The 18,344-nt window shown below is 38.1% G+C and overlaps 1 protein-coding gene across 3 annotated transcripts in view; it reads right to left on the bottom strand.

The window, feature by feature from the left end:
• LOC126198771 (helicase POLQ-like) overlaps positions 1–18,344 on the bottom strand; it is a 111,675-nt gene that overhangs the window by 82,804 nt on the left and 10,527 nt on the right. The window contains exons 2-7 of one of the 3 annotated variants that reach the window (XM_049935332.1): positions 5,151–5,329; positions 4,762–5,046; positions 1,476–1,681; positions 1,265–1,404; positions 1,048–1,175; positions 710–963 (exon numbers count right to left, since the gene is read on the bottom strand). In XM_049935332.1, coding sequence (XP_049791289.1) covers positions 710–963; positions 1,048–1,175; positions 1,265–1,404; positions 1,476–1,681; positions 4,762–5,032 — 999 coding nt within the window. In that variant the 5' untranslated portion in view covers positions 5,033–5,046; positions 5,151–5,329. The remainder of the gene's footprint in view (positions 1–709; positions 964–1,047; positions 1,176–1,264; positions 1,405–1,475; positions 1,682–4,761; positions 5,047–5,150; positions 5,330–18,344) is intronic. The other 2 variants (XM_049935330.1, XM_049935331.1) reach the window with 2 other exon arrangements.

Here is an 18,344-nt window from a genome sequence, read left to right as displayed (position 1 = left end):
GTCCTCAATTTTCAGTGCTCAGGATCAAGATCAGCCCCTCATCCTTTGAGCAACTTCTTGTGTATAATTGTATCTGTTCTTTGGTTTTAAACCTGAAATCTCATTGATCCCTTTCAGTTCTATCTTTCACACTTGTCAGAAGATTTCCTTTCTACAAATTATTGATAGGTTCAGTAGAATGAACTTAAATTCCAAATGAACATGAGTGACAATTTCAACAGTGTGGCAAACTTAGATTCAAATCTGGATACTTGTATTTTATAGATTTTGCACTGTCGGTTATACTACCTGAGATACCTTATTGGCTGACTTGAAGTCTCAACTTGCCACTCGTTTCTGCTTTGTCTTTCAAATCAAATAAAATCTCTGTGGAGTTTGGAAGATGCAAAGGGGGTTCAGTGACATACTGGTGCCCTCAGTTGTTCCACGAAGCACCCAAGGACTGTGTAATTGAATAATAAACTGCTTGCACGAAGTAGGTATGGGACACAGAGTTTCAGATCGGAAACAGTTTTCATTTTTCACATGTGTTCATCTAAGATTACATTTTGCTAATGTGTAAAATTTGTCATAGTAATATCTTGAAATGTTTGTGCAATTACTGGTTACTACTATTAAAAAAAAAATTGCCATCATTAAATGTTTGAACTTTTAACATTGTCACTGTATTTGTTTCATTTATTAAATTAAATAAAATAATTCTACAAACCATATGAACTTCTGAAGGTTTGCAAATTAGAATGCTTTCACCAGAGGCTCCAAAACCAGCACGACCAGCCCTACCAATCATTTGCTTGTATCGGCTGGGACTCAGAAATTTTTGTCCAACATATGGAGAACGTAGGATAACTCTTTTTGCAGGAAGATTCACACCGGCTGCCAATGTTGACGTGCAAAAGAGGCAACACAGTGTGCCAACAAGGAAAGCCTCTTCTAAAAGCCTACGTTCATCGACTGTAAGACCTGAAATTTTTTCAACATACCCTGTGGAACTTTCGTATTAGCCAAGTTGTCTTATAATGGACAAATATATTATGGAAGTGGTACCTGAGTGGTGATATCCCATTCCATAAGGCAATGTCTTCTGCAGTACAGGACAAAGACTACCATTCAATTCAGATATAAGAGTTCTTATCAGGGCTTGTTTCTCCTCTTTCCTGTGGTCCAAGATCTCTCTGCAATAGAAGAAAGATGAATACAGACACCAGCCAAAAAGAAAATACTTGATTTTGTATAAGATAATATATATTTTGTTTCAAGTTACCTTGGCAAATTCTTAGACACAAGCAATGCAACATTTTCACAATTTTTCTTTGTGGCACAAAACACTAGGCAAGAATCATGTGGTATTACTTCACACACTAATCGAGCAATATGGTCTTGGTCTCCATTGCATGATGGGGGCTGAAACATTCTTTTATTAGATACAAAATCATAACAATAATAAAAAAGTAGCAGACATTCTCCTTGCTTACTGGCATATCCATGGTCCTAACAAGAGAGAGCATTTCTTCAGAACCTTTCAATTTCGAATTGACCTCAAAAATATTTCTTTCGCATTTCACATATTCCTTCAGTTCCACAGGACGAAAATTGCGTGAGTAAATTTCAGCATTTAGGAATGTAGCAACTTCCTGAATGTTGCCAATGGTTGCACTCATTCCTACTATTTGGACATGCCCTAAAAATTAAAACATACACACTATGACAACAGTTTTTAAGAAATAATTATATGTACATGTTTCAAAAGTGTGCTTCAGTGGATATCGAGATGAATATCACACTGTAAATCTGAAGGGCCAGAATTAAATCCCCAGTTGGTTAAAATAGCTTTTCACTTATTTAATATGACTTCCAGTTCCACTAACATTCTGTGAAAATGAAAAATTCAACATTGCAAGAAAGTAGTGTTTAGTCCATAAAAGAAAATTTACTTATATTGCTGGCAATTAAAATTGCACAACATGAAGCTTGTATGCAACAAATGTTAAATTTGCATATAGCGTACTACATGCTTGCATAAGCAAATAATTAGCATTTCAGCACCACACAAAGTAGGTGGAAATAGTGCCATCTACATTCTGTATATCTTACTCATTCAGAAACAGCATTTGAATGTTGACTAATTGTGAGAAGATGGTGTGATGCCTCATGTCAGAGGAGGAAGGTCTACAAGCATGTGTCAGATTTGTCAGCAGCAGGGTCATGGACTATCAAGACAGTGGTTTATTGTTCCATGACAGTGCTTCTCACATTGGTCGATTACAATTGCTATGTGAATATTGAATGAAGGGTTAGAGGAGCGTGAAACTCCATGCCATGCAAGGACTCAACGGCCTCAAGTCCAAAGGGACAGACATTTTGTTCACTCAGTTGTGAAGGACCATACAGCCATGCTACATACCTTATGTTATGAAATGGGCTTGTTTACAGAAAGACAGGTACTCAGACGGTGTAATGACTTCTTGAGCACCACCAACTGCCAACATTTCGGTTATTGTTGTGGCAGCAGAGAAAGACATGCCAATAGCGATGCACGCAATGACGACACTGGAACAGGAGTGGGTCATACTGTTATTTCAAATGAGTCCCCATTCTGCATACAGCATCATAATGCACATATCCATGTGTGGAGGCTCCAAGGAGAACAAACAAAATCAGACCACATTTGGCATCATTATAGGGTCAGCATCTGGCATGATCATATGATACGGGATACCCACTGGTTACACAATATGATTGCCTCTGGCTTGCAAATACAGTGGTTTAAAATAATAAGAAAATGTAAGTCTGTATGTTACTCATGCTGTTCTGCCATATGACGTACGTGAGAAAAGTAATGAGGCTGACAGCACAGCAAGTGATCTGGTAAACCTGTGTTGTTCTACTTGTGTGGACCAGTGTATTCATCCCTTCCAAATGCTCAGTCCACGTTTCAGCTCTGTAGTGCCATCACGTGATTTTTCAGAGCACCATCAGCAAAGTTGTGTTTTTGTTGCGTGTTACGAAAATGGAACAGCAGAATTTAGAACATTGTTACACCATCAAGTTTTGTGTTAACCTTTGGGAATCCATGAGTATGACCCCTGAAAAGTTGAAACAAGGCTATGGGGAACATTCCTTATCAAGAACAAAAGTTTTTCACTGACACACATCATTTCTGGAAGGCTGAGAACACGCTGAAGATGAACATAGCTCAGGGAGATCTTCAGACTGAGTAAGCTTGTATCTTACCAGATATAATTAGTCACAAGCTCAAACAGCTAGCAAAGGAGGCCTTTTTCAGAGGGTGCCCAGTGTTAAACGTTTCCTTATATGGAAACTGTACTCTTTCTGCTTTACTCAATGCTTAAAATTTCTTCCAAACTACTGAGAGGTTAAAATTAAACTTTCGCTACTTGAGCCAGTGTAGACAGAAAAGTATTTACCGTATGGGTGCCCAACTTTATAGGGAAGGATATTCAGACTGTGTGCTGCAAGATTTGTGTTGTTACTAGAGTTACTGTCATTAAGTGTCGCTAGGCATCGGTACTGGTACGGCAACATACTGTTGAAACTTAAGCACCAGTGCATATTACGGTTGCAGACAATCAACACGAGCCTGAAAAAGGTGAGCAGCGCTTTAATCATAAAGCTGTTAGAGCAATTCAACAACAATAGTGCTGCTCCTCTTCGAGAGTATCAAAGCATTACAGGAATACAGAGAGGTGCTCTTTCTGCACCAATGTTGAAGAATGATTCAGAATTTTGAATTAACTGTCAATTTGGGAATTGCTCCTGGGGAAGCAGATGGCCAATAGTGTCCCAAAATGTTGAAGAAGTTACTGTTGGCATAGCTGGGAATGTTGGACACAATGTGCAAGTTTCAAGCAGTGCAAGAGCTGTGCCATGACAGATGAACATTCCATGGTCCACCATTCAAAAATTGCTGCAAACAACAGCGAAATGGTATCCGTACAAACTTTACATTACTCATCAGATCAGATAGTCATCATATTGAGCAACGTTTGTAACCTGGAATGTAAGCATGAAAGGCAATTAAAAATGCTACCCTCTCAGGTGGACCTTAAAATGTGTGTCTTTAAATGGTTTATTTGTTATTTCTCTTCCACATGTCCTTACAAGTGTTCCCACAAAGTTTCACTGTCCTACGCTCACTCATTTTTCATGGGGGCCCACTCAAGCAGTGAAAGTTTAATTGTAACCAGCCTGTAGTTACTTCTTAATTACTCGTGTCCACAGCTCAGTAGAAATTGATGAAGTCATTGGACAAGAGACTGAGTGGTGATTATGGTGGTTAGATGCAATAAACCTTTAAAGTTCTGGAAAATCTGCCTGATAGCCAAGCAAAGAGGGTGCCTGCAGGAAAGCCGATGGCCACCAGCTTTTCTCTTCAAGGATCTTAAGAGCTGGGGGATTAGGGCAGTCATTTCATTGCTACCCAATTCCAGCAAGCACTATAAGTGTAAAGACTGGAAATTGTAACATATTATACGCTTGACCCACGATTTAATCATTATTTATTCCACCATATTATGAGAAAAATATCTCACATACATAATCAAGACCGTTCATGATTACAAGATTTGCCAGCAAAATAAAAGTTATTTTACTATTGTGTAAGCCATAAGGTAGAACAAATAGATCAAAATGGTATAAAAAACACATTGTGTAAACTACCTTCATTTCATTTTCTTTACATTTTGTTACAGCATCAATTCAACATAAATTTCAATATATAGTACAGTTCCAAATACCTACTAGCAGAGAAACGAAGCTTTGTGAGGAGGATTTCCAGAGTTGCTGACCGTGAACTGTCTGTGTCTCCAATTAAATGCAATTCATCAACCACTACAAGCCCTATTTCTTCCATTCGCTTTGTCTCAAGTAGGCTGTTGACAATGCCAAGTGCTTTTTCCATTGTTGCTATGTATACAGAATGCCTCTTTCTTCTCTTTGTTGGAGGATATTGTCCCTTACCAGCTGCATACTCTTCTAGCATGAAGTCCAGGTCAACAGCAAAAGGGGCCATAGAGCGTACCTTTACTTGAAAGAAAGAATTTAATAGCAGAAAAAAGAACAAAAATTTCTACGTTTCTACACGTTGCAACACAGTTGAGAATTACATTTTCCATAAGAAACTTCCTTACCTTCTCTTGAACGATTGAGACGTATGGTAAAACAAATATAGCATTTCTCCTGTGGCACATTATTTCCCGAAAGATTAAAATCTCAGCAACTAAAGTTTTCCCTCCACTTGTAGGAAGTGCATAAACCAAATTCTTCCTGTCATTCAATGCTTTTAAGTTCAAGCACTCTTCCTGCCATTCTGAAAATGAGCATACAATCCAATTTCTTAACAATACAAACAATATACCAACCAACTCCTACAAAGGGACACTGACATGCATTTTCTGTGTTCTTAACACTTGTTAAAGATAAAAGATCATGATGATGATGATGATGATGATGATGATGATGATGATGATATGCAATCATCATTCTTATTAAGACATTACAAAGTTCCATATGACAATAATTAATGAACAAATGAAGAGTCAAATAGATAGTAACTGGATAGTATTCCTGACATGTAAACTGGTCAAAAGGAACACTAGTTCTTACATAGATCTGCATGCTTTTGCTGGTCATTGTACACATCAGGTACACTATCTAACCACATCCTAAACAACATTTCACTTATATATGCATTCCGTAACATGAACTTAATATTACAACAGAAAATCAATAATTGTTGTTATTACATCTTGACTACCAATTTACATTCATTAAGAACAATGAGCAGAACAAAACCGAAGAGAAGAAAACATCATTTATTCAAGATGCAAGCCAAATACATCTATCTAGCCTGAAATTTGAATTTTTAGTGGAGTGTTCACCAGAATTAACTTATCTTATACAAAAGTGTCACATGCTGAATTGAGACTCTAATCTGTATCTTTAGCTTTGCCCTCATAAAATGAAGATGTGTGTTTGTGTCCTCGTTTGACACTTCTTCAATCTGTTAGGCAGATTAATCCTTGTATGAAGTTGGAATCAAAAGGCACTTATGATTTATCATTTAGCTACCATTAGAAGAGCAAACCAATTTATACTGTAAAAGTACATGTGATTACAGTGCACAGCAATTTGTAACATATCTTTAACAGTTAACTGGCAAGTCAAGCTGAAATGGAACTGCAGAAGAGTCATAAGAGATGAAGCAGTCAAGACGATGGATGTTACAATAATTCCGAATAAATTACTTAGCCTAGTTTATAGACAGCCAGATTAATATTCACATTTGTGAAAGAAAGTAACTTTAAATCAGCTGCAAAGTGTACACTGACTTCGATTAAAAATCGAAACTATGCACATATGTGCAGATTTAAGTTCCAGTATAAAATAGTTTAATTTATCACAAAAGTTTACAATGTCAAATCCATGCTGTTAAAGGGAGTTTATCCAAATGAGATGGTAGAAACCACACAATATTTTGGTGCCTTCATGTGCTTCCTTCATCAGCTGACATGGCAGACAGAGGGGCATATTGTATCTGTATGTATGATGATACACATCTTCCCCAATTTCACCCCTGTCCTAACAAAACTGTTTGTAGTTTGCTATCACATCAACTATAATGTTATCACGGAGACAAAATGCCTCAAATTCAATATCAAAGATGAAAGCAATCACTGGGTCATGATGAGATCCTTGGTTTATGTCTCTGTACCAACAGCTCATGGCTGTTTCTTGCTCTGTAACAGCACAGTTTCACCTGAAACTGGGCTTTGACAAAGCCTAAGGCCTGTTTCAGTTTAATACTCAACTGTAATCTGTTGTGTTGATTTATTTAAATGTCTGCAATGCAAATTTCTATAAATACCTTTGTGATGCTTTCAGTAACTTGTTTCCAGGGTAAGGTATTGTGGAGGAGATAACCCTAGTCTACCTATACAATCCACAAGCCACTTTATGCAGTGTGGTGAGGGGTACTTCCAGTATCATTATCATTTTCCCCTTTCCCTGTTCCCTATGTGAATGGTACATGAAAAGATTGATTGTTCCGAAGCTTCCAAATAAGCTGTAATTTCTACGATTTTTTCAATGTGGTTATTTTACCAGATGTGTGTGGGATGAAGTAATCTGTTGCCCAACTCTTCTTGCAAAATACTGTCTCAGAATTTTAACAGTAAACCTCTTCATAATGGAGAATGCTTCTGCTGTAGGATCTGGCACCGGATTTTGTTCAGCATCTATGCAATGCTCTCATGCTTGAGTTGACAAGAGACTGATGACCTCTGACATACATGGAATGATGTACCTTTATCTTTCATTTGTTTGACTTTATGCACAGCCAGGTTAAAGTTATTGTTGCTGCCAGAGCTAGCAGCTCTGTATATAATAACATACAAATTTAATTGTGTATTCTTCCTATTATAAAGTATATACACAGATAAGTGAAATTTTGTAATCTGATATCCTTCCTGGAGTTACAGTTTTAACAGCCAACCAGGTATGCTGAAGCGCAATTTTTACTAAGACCTAGTGGACAAATTGATATATTTTCCGACACAACCAAGTCATATTTAACGTTTATAGCTGTATAATGATGACACCGACTATTCTTTATTTAAATGGAAGTATTTACTTTTTCCTGTGGTATTGGAAAGGGCCTTTGGAGAAGACTTCAATAATGTAACACGAGTGGAATTTGATCAGTAGCTAATGTGATAACAGTGCTGCGCAGTATCAAATAGAACACCTAATTCACGTATGATTCATCTGCATATCTGTGAACTTTAAGACCAACAGTCTTTGTTCTGCTGTTGTGGCAATCTCACAAGTTGCTAGTGAAGCTATGTACACTTTTACAAGCCTATAGCACTCCGTCTTCAGGCCACAAGTGGCCCATCGGGACCATCCGACGGCCGTGTCATCCTCAGCGGAGGATGCAGATAGGAGGGGCATGTGGTCAGCACACCACTCTCCTGGTCTTTATGATGGTTTTCTTTGACCAGAGCCACTACTATTCAGTTGAGTAGCTCCTCAATTGGCATCACTCAGCTGAGTGCACCTCGAAAAAATGGTAACAGTGCATGGCAGCCCTGATGATCACCCATCCAAGTACCGGCCACACCCGATAGCGCTTAACTTCGGTGATCTGACGGGAACTGGTGTATCCACTGCGGCAAGGCCCGTTGCCTCTTTACATCAGAATAACAATGCAGTTGCATGCTTAGATATATCAAAGGAATTTAAAGTGTGGAGGCAAAAAAGGCATATGATGAGACAAACGCAACCAACATTTTACAACTGTAACACACAACACACCTCACTACAAGACAGCCTGAATGTGTTAGTGGTATCACGATTCTTTCCACATTTCATTCCAACACCTTCATGGGAATGACTTTTGAAACTGGTAAGAGAATTCAAAATGGCATCTGTGAAAATTGAAAAATGACATGAATGCTTCTATGCAATATTTTGTATTGTTTACAAGCCATGGGCAATATGCACTACTCAACAGTTGAGAATGAGGCCTACAAGGAAACACCAACAACTTTCAGTGACACGAAATGCTGAACAATATGAGCCTGTGCTGCAGCGATTCCAGATAAAACTGAACAAGCAGTATTGTCCATCTGAAATCGTGTATAATGCCCAAGAGCTACATTACGAGCACTAGCTACAACAGTTACAATGATCAATACACGAAGCATATCACAGTTATATGTTTGCTTAAATTTCGTGCAGTGGGGCAGATGTTTATTTTTCTCATGACATTGGGACACTGGTCTGTGGCAGTTATCTTTTCACTATTTGATCAAGTTCCTCATATGTCATGCCACTTCTCTTCGAAGGCTCTTTCCTTTGGTACAGTAAAAAGATTTCCATAGTTACAATTAAACAAAACAAAGTTGGAATCTTAATTTGGCAATGATAGACATTCACATGCATACAGCAGAAAAGTCATCACACTGCCCATAATCACAACCACACACCGAGATATTTATTTTTAAAGATACAGTGGGTGACGAATCTTAGTGGCCTTATCCAATATACAATCATTTATTTATTATTCATCCAGGGACAATCTTACAATTATATAGGACTTATCATAATACAATGAAAATAAATAGCGCAAAAATATGCATGCACACAGAATATATGAGCTCAGTAACTTAAAAGCTGCACTGGCTCATTCTGCCAGTACCTATTACAATGTTCTTTGATACACACATAATTTGCTCCAGATAATGTATAATAAAAACATCATTTTGGTATTCATTGCTGCAGGCATCAAGGACACCCACTGGTGACTCCTGAACCATGAACTTGACCATTATGGAACAATCTTCATGCACATTAGACACTGTATGGACAGTCTTGTAGTTTCACCATCTTTGCACACAAAGAAGACAAATGGAGGTCACGTGACTTCCAAGTGGTGATACATAAATCCTTATGAGGCTTGAGGGAAAGAAGACGAACCCTTGAACCTACAGACTGAGTGAGGTATAAAAGGGGCTCTAGTTTTAAGAGTCCGAACATCTTTTAACACTTTTTCTTCCAAAAATTGAGTGTCTTTGTAAATGATAAGGTCATGTGTTCTTTTTTCAGTAATTTAAAACATTTCCTACTCTATAGTTCATTTAACACTACAGAAAAATATTTGAACCTTAATGTGTAAGAACACAAACTTTCCATATAACGTTTCATCCTCAGATCACTGTGTGTATAAATGTGTGTATTATTGTAACTGTGTTTAAATATTGCATTTTTTTTTTCATACGATAACATGACTAACCTGCACTTATTTGAATATTTAATTGATTAGTACTGTTTATCTGACCACACTGAGCCGGCCGCGGTGGTCTGGCAGTTAAAGGCGCTGCAGTCTGGAACCGCAAGACCGCTACGGTCGCAGGTTCGAATCCTGCCTCGGGCATGGATGTTTGTGATGTCCTTAGGTTAGTTAGGTTTAACTAGTTCTAAGTTCTAGGGGACCAATGACCTCAGCAGTTGAGTCCCATAGTGCTCAGAGCCATTTTGACCACACTGAATGTTGTATTGTAATAATAGCACGGTCGTAAAACTGACTTATTCCATATCCCATGGTCTGTTATCATGACAGATATGGAATACTAAATAAATAAAAGCAAAATAAATAGTTATACGCATTACAGCAAAACAATATTCTGCTAGGCCTACAGAAAAACTGTTGTAAAAGTTGTGCTTGGTGCTGGTGTTCCTTATGGGCGATAGTTTGTAGTGTCAAAAAATTGCTTACACATTCAGCAGCTTACTTGGAAAATACTGTAAATGGGTCTAAGAAAAAGTACATCACAGTCACTGTTAATACTCACCATATAATGGAAATGCTGAGTCGCAGATAGGCACAACAAAAAGACTGTCACAACTGTTGTCAAAGACTGCAGACGTACGTGTGTGTGTGTCCTATTTATGACTAAGGCCTTACTGGCTGAAAGCTTTTTTGTGGCAGTCTTTTTGTTGTGACTATCTGCAACTCAGCATCTCCGCTATATGGCGAGCATCAACTGTCCTTTCATAATATTGTTACATTCCCCCTGGATTTTCCATTGTTTGATTTTCACTGTTAATACTCTGAAACAGCCTATTCAAGTTGAGCAACAATCTGGAAGCTGACTTATATCTACTCAATGACCCACACTGGTACCCACTGCAGAGTATAGGGCAGGCAGTAATCAGCATGGATATACATCAGGGTCTCACTGTAAACCACTGAGTACTTTCTTTTTATTCACTTCATTATTCATTCATGAATTTCTATTGATTAAAATATGAAGCAGAATCTTCTGGAACGTGAGACAAATCAAGGTAAATGTTGCTTTTGAAGTGATCACTGCAGAGTTTGGTTCAATGCAGCTTTCAAAGATAGTCTATCTCATGCAGACCTCATCATCTTTGCAGAGCAACTGCAACCTGCATTTACTTGGCCCCGTTTATTGTACTCTATCCCTTGATCTCCCTCTACTGCCATAAATTTCTTTTCTTCTCAATTTGATTCAACACATCTTCATTAGTTATCCAATCCATCCATCTAATCTTCAACATTCTTCTGTAGCAGCACATTTCAAAAACTTATATTCCCTTCTCATCTGGACTGTTTATTGTCTATGTTTCACTTCTGCACATAGCTATAATCCAGACATATACTTCCACAAAAATTTTTCTAGCAAATGTACAGGGTGTTCCATCTGAAGTTTTGGATGAGATTATCTCGAAAACTATACATCGGGTAAAATAGTGGGTAAGACAAGTTCATAAGCTCAAATGGGGACATCAAACGATACTAAACTTGACCCACAGCCCCCGCCCCATTGCGTGGGGTGGGGGGCAACTTTTACATATTAAATGGAAACCCCCATTTTTTACTGCAGATTTGTATTCTCAATAAAAAAGGTAATCAAGTTTCAGCGGGCGCTGAAATTGGGAACATTAAAATTGGGAAAGAACTCTGATTTATTTAGAATGATCCGAGAAAGATGCATCAAATCGATGCAAAATGTGCACCAATTCTTTCAGTATGCCAAATTAAGCTATATTTTCACAAAATGTATCCTACCTGCCACAGTTTTTGATGGAGGGAGGCAGAATTGTATTAAAATTTGGTAGGGAACTCTTCACAACAGCATTACTCACCCGACTGTCGTGCTACTGTGGCCAAACTGTGAACTATGGCTCAGTATAAAGGTCGGTGCAATGCCATAAGATGTCACTTCACTTTCAGATTGTGGACCGTTAACATCAACTGACAAAAGTAAATTATTCTTTAGTGAAACATGGCTCAGTATCCTCCTACAGAGATTGTTGATATGGTGTCAATTTTAGGTGAATGCCGTAACAATTACACAGCAGCTGCGCAATTGTATATTGATCGTTTCCCAAACAGATGACATCCAAGCAAAAACATTATTCGAAATTGCACTCAAAGAGCTCGAAATGGATACGTGCACCATCCACCTCGTCATCGCGAATACAATGAAAATGACGCTGTTACCCATGCCGTTCTCGCCTGTGTTCAACTGGATCCTGAAATTAGTAGTCATGCAATTCAGGGACAAACTGGAATACCAAAATCAACTGTTTTGAGGATTTTGAAGGCATGCTTATCATATCACACTAACACAGGCATTAATGCCAAAAGATATGCAAATACACAAGCATTTCTGCCAATGGGCCTTGGAAATGATAAGACGTGACAATGATTTTTTTAGATACGTTATGTTCACTGATGAAGCCACATTCAAAAACAATGGCGAATTAAATCATCATGATTGTCATTACTGGTCCCCTGTCAATCCACACTGGCACAGACCCATTGACAATAAACACAAATGGTCATTAATGGTCTGGTGTGGAATTTTAAATGGTTGCTTGATAGGACCGTATTTTTTTGGGTGAAATGTTACTGGGTAATCTTATTTACAACTTCTCCGCGATGATTTGCTGGAGCTAATGGAAGATGTTGATTTAGAAACTAGGCAACGACTGTGATTTCAACAGGATAGAGCAGCTTCCCATTATGTTAAAAATGTGTGGAATGTTTTAAATTTACGGTACCCTGGTCGGTGGATAGGATGCGGTGGACGAATTCAGTGGCCTCCATGTTCACCAGACCTAACATCTCCTGATTTTTTCTTGTGGGGTTATTTAAAAAATATTGTCTATGAAAGACAGCACACAACCTGAAACAATACAGAGCAATGCATTCAAAGAGCATGTGCACCCATACCACAGGATGTACTGATCAAAACTGTGGACAACTTTTGCAGACAATTGACTTTATGCATTGAAGCAAATGGGGTAATTTTGAACAATTTCTTTGTGGCTAATTTCATTAATTAAGCACGCCAAATTGTGAGAGGTAAGGGGACTCACACTAATTAAGCACCTGAACATGTGAGAGGCAAGGGGACTCTCACTAATGAAGCACCCCACGGGAACATCATTCCACTACGTCCATGTCGTCGTTCCTGGGTAACGCTAAAAGTAGGATACAGTATGTTTTGTACAAAAATAGGTTAATTTGGCATAACGAAAGAATTGGTACACATTTTTTTATTGATTTGATGCGTCTTTCTCGGATAATTCTAGATAAATAAGAGTTCTTCCACAATTTTCCTTTTTCTCTATTTCAGTGCCATCTGTCAATGGTTTAAAAAAAATGTTTCAGACAAAACTTGATTACTTTTTTATGGAGAATCCGAATCTGGAATAAAAAATGGGTGTTTCGATTTAAGATTTAAAAGTTGCCCCCCACCCCATCCAAGGGGGCAGGGGCTGGAGGTCACGTGTAGAATCACTTGATGTCCCCCTTTGAGCGTGTGAACTTGTCTTGCCCACTATTTTTACCCAATGTATAGTTTTTGAGACAATCTCATCTGAAACTTCAGATGGACCACCGTGTATATTAGGTGTTAAATATTTCTATTTTGAAGAAACACTTTTCTTGCTATAACCAGTCTGTAACTAACACACTTTCTAAGTCAGGCATCATCAGATGCCCAAGTACCAAAACTTGTTTAATTTTAATGTCTCATTTCCTAATCTAATCCCCTCAGCATCACTGATTTAATTCAAACACACACCATTTTTACAACTGTTCACGTTCATCTTACATCTTTTCAAGACACTATCCATTCCATTAAACTTACCTTCCATATCCTTTGATGACACAATTACAATGTCATCAGCAAATCTGAAAGTTTTTATTTCTTCTCCTGAACTTTAAAACCCATTCCACATTTTCCTTTGATTTCCTTTTACTGCTTGCACTGTATTTATCGAATAACATGGGAGAGCAGGATTTAATCCTATCTCACTGCCTTCTCAATTATTGCCCCCTCCCGTAACTTCTGACACTTATAAATGCTGTTAGATTTCTACAGAAGTCGTACATAACACCTGGCTTCTTGTAGCTTATGACTGCTGCCTTGAGAAAGTACCTAAGGGACCTGAACAAACATCTGGCAACCTCCAAGTTCCATTTGCAGATTAGAGTACTAGATCTGTTTTAACAACATTCAATATTTTGGAACTGGAATCATCCAAACAAATCCTCAAGTTGGGTGAGCCACTGTTTCTTTTCTAATGGAGCTAGAGTCCACAACTTGTCATCTTGACTTCGGCAGAACACAGAAATACCACAATGGAAGATTAGAAAACAATATTCTAAATATAATTAGGGTGTTTTATAAAATGCATTTTAACCATTAGCTGTTTATTGACCATTTATCATCTACCGGTTTTTGTTATTAGCCGTACTCCAGAATGTAGGAAACAACAAATTAGTCGTTGTACCCTACATCCAGGATGATGGTTAATGACAAACTGGTGGATGGCTAATGGGACAATAAACAGCTGACAGTTAAAATGCATTTTATAAAATACTTTATGGCTGTTGAACCTCACCTTATGGAAACATTACAAATCAGGGTGGTTATTGTATGGCATTTTTTAAAATTTTTGATACTGTTTCGTGGGCAACAGCACCCCTTCCCCTCCTTCAGGTTGGTTTCATTTCATGAAAAAATTAGTTGTGTGAAATATGTGCTAAGTAGAATAAGGAGAGGATGTGCCCCTGAAAATTCAGAATAAAAGAAAGAAAGCATTCAACAGAGAAAAATATTACTTCTGTAAAGTACAGTCATTAAGAAGTTAATGTAGAATGGTTTTTAAAGATGGTATACTTGACGTGATTTTATTTTCCTGTGACCCCATGACACAATGACGAGAAGGCAAAGTGATCTGAGGCCTTCCTTTTTATGGCCCAGCCAGCACCACTCCAGACACGTTTCACTTTCGACAAAGTTAATTTATTGTTCGGGTATTACTCGAAGAAATACATGGAAGCAAACTGTCAACAGGATCTTAACGGTTTTCTTTTACAATTTGAGGTTGTGCAAATTAACTACATGTCAAATTGTAACAGTAGCTGTAGAGCAAATGATGATTTATCAGCAAAAGCAAAAACTGTCACACGAGCTAAGAAAAAAACATACCAAATTTAGAAACTTTGTATAAACAATGGAGTCAACTAAAAAAACGGTGGTGGGGAGCTGGAAATCATCGGAAGTTCACAGGGGAAAAGAAAATGAGGTTTCCAAAAACTTGAGGACTAGCACATGTTAATGGCTAGAGGAAGATAACCCATTTATGATAAATCATTGAATTAAAGGAGGGCCAACATTTGTGGGTAGAACTGACCGCAAGTCATTTTAGAAAGAAAGCTAGTAAGTTAACTGGGACAGGCCTAATGAGTAAGAGAAGCGAACCTGAAATTCTGTGATTATGTAATTGTGATAAAAATTTTATGAGTAAATTGATTTGAACATTAAGTAAAATCTACCAATACTTTAATTCTGATAGTGTCACCCATTTTGTCATCTAAATTACTCTCCGAAAGAGCAAGAAAATATCTTTGAAACTCTTGCTGAACGGTGTTTCCAGTAATACATTCAAGCATTAGTTTCTGGCACATCAAATAAAGACTCTTCTAGACACATTTTTAGAAACATTATCAGGAAACGATCTCTTTTCATTTATCCTGTAGGCATCAGATATGGAAGTACTACGGAATGGAGAACCACCTGAAGTTCTCTGAGGATATATGTATTATGATCATGAATAGTTCTACAGGCAGTTCACTTGAAGAGGAATGGGCACCTCTAAAAAGGGCATTCACAGAAACTGGAAACAAAAACATAAGCACAAAGAGGATAGCTGCGAAAAAAACATGGGTAACAGAAAAAATACTTCAGCTGGCATATGGAAGAAGAAAGTACAAAAATATTCACGGAAATTCAAGATTAAAGAAATATAAGTCGCTTAGGAACAAAATAAGCAGGAAGTGCATGGAAGCTATGACGAAATGGCTGTATGAAAAATGTGAAGAAATCGGAAAAGAAATTACCGTTGAAAGGACTGACCCAGGATACAGAAACATAAAAACAACCTTCAGTGAAATTAAAAGCAAGGTTGGTAATATTAAGAGTGCAATGGGAATTACAATATTAAATGCAAAGGAGGAAGCAGATAGGTGGAAAGTGTATACTGAAGGCCTCTATGATGGGGAAGACTTCCTGAAAAGATGATAGAAGAAGAAACAGGAGCTGATATAGAAGAGATAAGGTATCAAGTATTAGAATCAGAATTTAAAAGAGCTTTGGAAGACTCGAGATCGAATAAGGCAGAAGGGATAGATGACATTCCACCAGAATTTCTAAAATCGTTGGAGGAAATGGCAACAAAATGACTATTCATGTTGGTGTGTAGAATGTATGAGTCTGCCAAAATACCATCTGACTTTTGGGAAAAATTATCCACACAATTTCAAAGATTGCAAAAGCTGAAAAGTGTGGGAATTATCACAAAATCAGCTTAAAAGCTCATGCATTTAAGTTGCTGACAAGAATCATACACAGAAGAATCAAAAAGAAAACTGAGGATGTTTTAGTTTGGCTTTAGGAAAGATAAAGGCACCAGAGACTTTGCAGCTGATAATGGAGACAAGACTAAAGAAAAATCAAGACACCTTCATAGGATTTGTCGACCTGGAAAAATATTTGACAATGTAAAATGGTGCAAGATGTTCAAAACTGTGAGAAAAATAGAGGTGGCTATAGGGAAAGACAGGTAATATACAATACATACAAGAGCCAAGAGGGAACAGTAAGAGTGGAAGACCAAGAACAAAGGGCTCAGACTAAAAAGGGTGTAAGATAAGGATGTAGTCTTTCACACCTACTATCCAAACTAAGCACTGACGAAGCAATGACAGAAATAAAAGAAAGGTTCACGAGTCTGATTAAAATTCAATGTGAAAGAATACAAATGATAAGATTCATTGACGACATCATTATGCTCAGTGAAATTGAAGAAGAATTTCGGCTTTGCTGAATGAATTGAACAGTCTAATGAGTACAGAATATGGATTGAGAGTAAATCAAAGAATGATGAAAGTAACGAGAAGCAGCTGAAATGAGAGCAGCAAAAAACTTAACATCAGCATTGGTGATCACAAAGTAGACGAAGTTCAGGTATTCTGCTGTCTAGGCAGAAAATAATCCATGATGGACGGAGCAAGGACATAAAACACAGCTTAGCACAGGCAAAAAGTGCAGTCCTAGTCAAGAGAAGTCTACCAGTATTAAACATACGCCATAATTTCAGGAAGAAGTTTATGAGACTTTACGTTTGGAGCACAGCATTGTATGGTAATGAAACATGGACTGTGGGAAAACCAGAACAGAAGAGAAAAATCAGGTGGACTGACAAGCTAAGAAAGAATTGGGTTCTCTGGAGAAATGGCGAGGAAAGAAATACTTGGAAAACACTGACAAGAAGACACCATGGAATAACTTCCACGGTTCTAGAGGGAGCTGTAGAGGGTAAAAGCTGTAGAGGAAAACAGAGAAAGGAATACACCCAGAAAATAACTGAGGACAGAGGTCACAAGTGCTACTCTGAGATAAGAGGTTGGCACACGAGAGGAATTTGTGGTGGAACACATCAAACCAGTCAGAAGACTGATGGCTTTGAGGGGGTGGGGAGAGAGAGAGGGGGAGAGAGAGAGAGAGAGAGAGAGAGAGAGAGAGAGAGAGAGAGAGAGAGAGAGAGAGAGAAAAGGGTCAAACTGATATTGCCATGAGCCCAAGAAAGCACTGCAGGTGATTTTGTGCTGTTAGCAAAGGCACTCACGTCAATCACATGCTGCCATAGCCCATTAACATCATTTCACCACACTGTCCTAATGGATACATTCATTGCACGTCTCACGTTGATTTCTGCAGTTATTTCACATTGTGTTGCTTGTCTGACAGCACTGAAACTCCAAACAAATGCGGCCACTCTTGGTCATTATGTGAAGGCTGCAGGCCACTGTGCTGTCCTTGGTGAGAGGCAATGGCTGAAGTTTGGTATTCTTGGCACACTCTTGACACTGTGGATCTTGGAATATTAAATTCCCTAATGAACTTCAAACCTGAATGTCCCATGTGTCCAGCTCCAACTACCATTCTGCATTCAGAAGCTGTTAATTCTGTCATGCAGCCATAATCAAGTTGGAAATCTTATCACGTGAATCACCTGACTACAAATGACAGCAGCGCCAATGCACTGCCCTTTTATACTTTGTGTATGCAATACTATCACCACCTGTATGTGCGCATATCGCTATCCAATGACTTTTGTCACATCCATGTACATAATTGCATCATATGCAAAATTTCTGAGGTTGTTATTAATATACAACATGAACAGTGAGAATATCAATACAATGCCCTGGGGCATTT

Source organism: Schistocerca nitens, chromosome 8, assembly GCF_023898315.1.
Source record: "Schistocerca nitens isolate TAMUIC-IGC-003100 chromosome 8, iqSchNite1.1, whole genome shotgun sequence".
Lineage (NCBI taxonomy): Eukaryota > Metazoa > Arthropoda > Insecta > Orthoptera > Acrididae > Schistocerca > Schistocerca nitens.
This window is presented reverse-complemented; position numbering and strand designations above follow the sequence as displayed.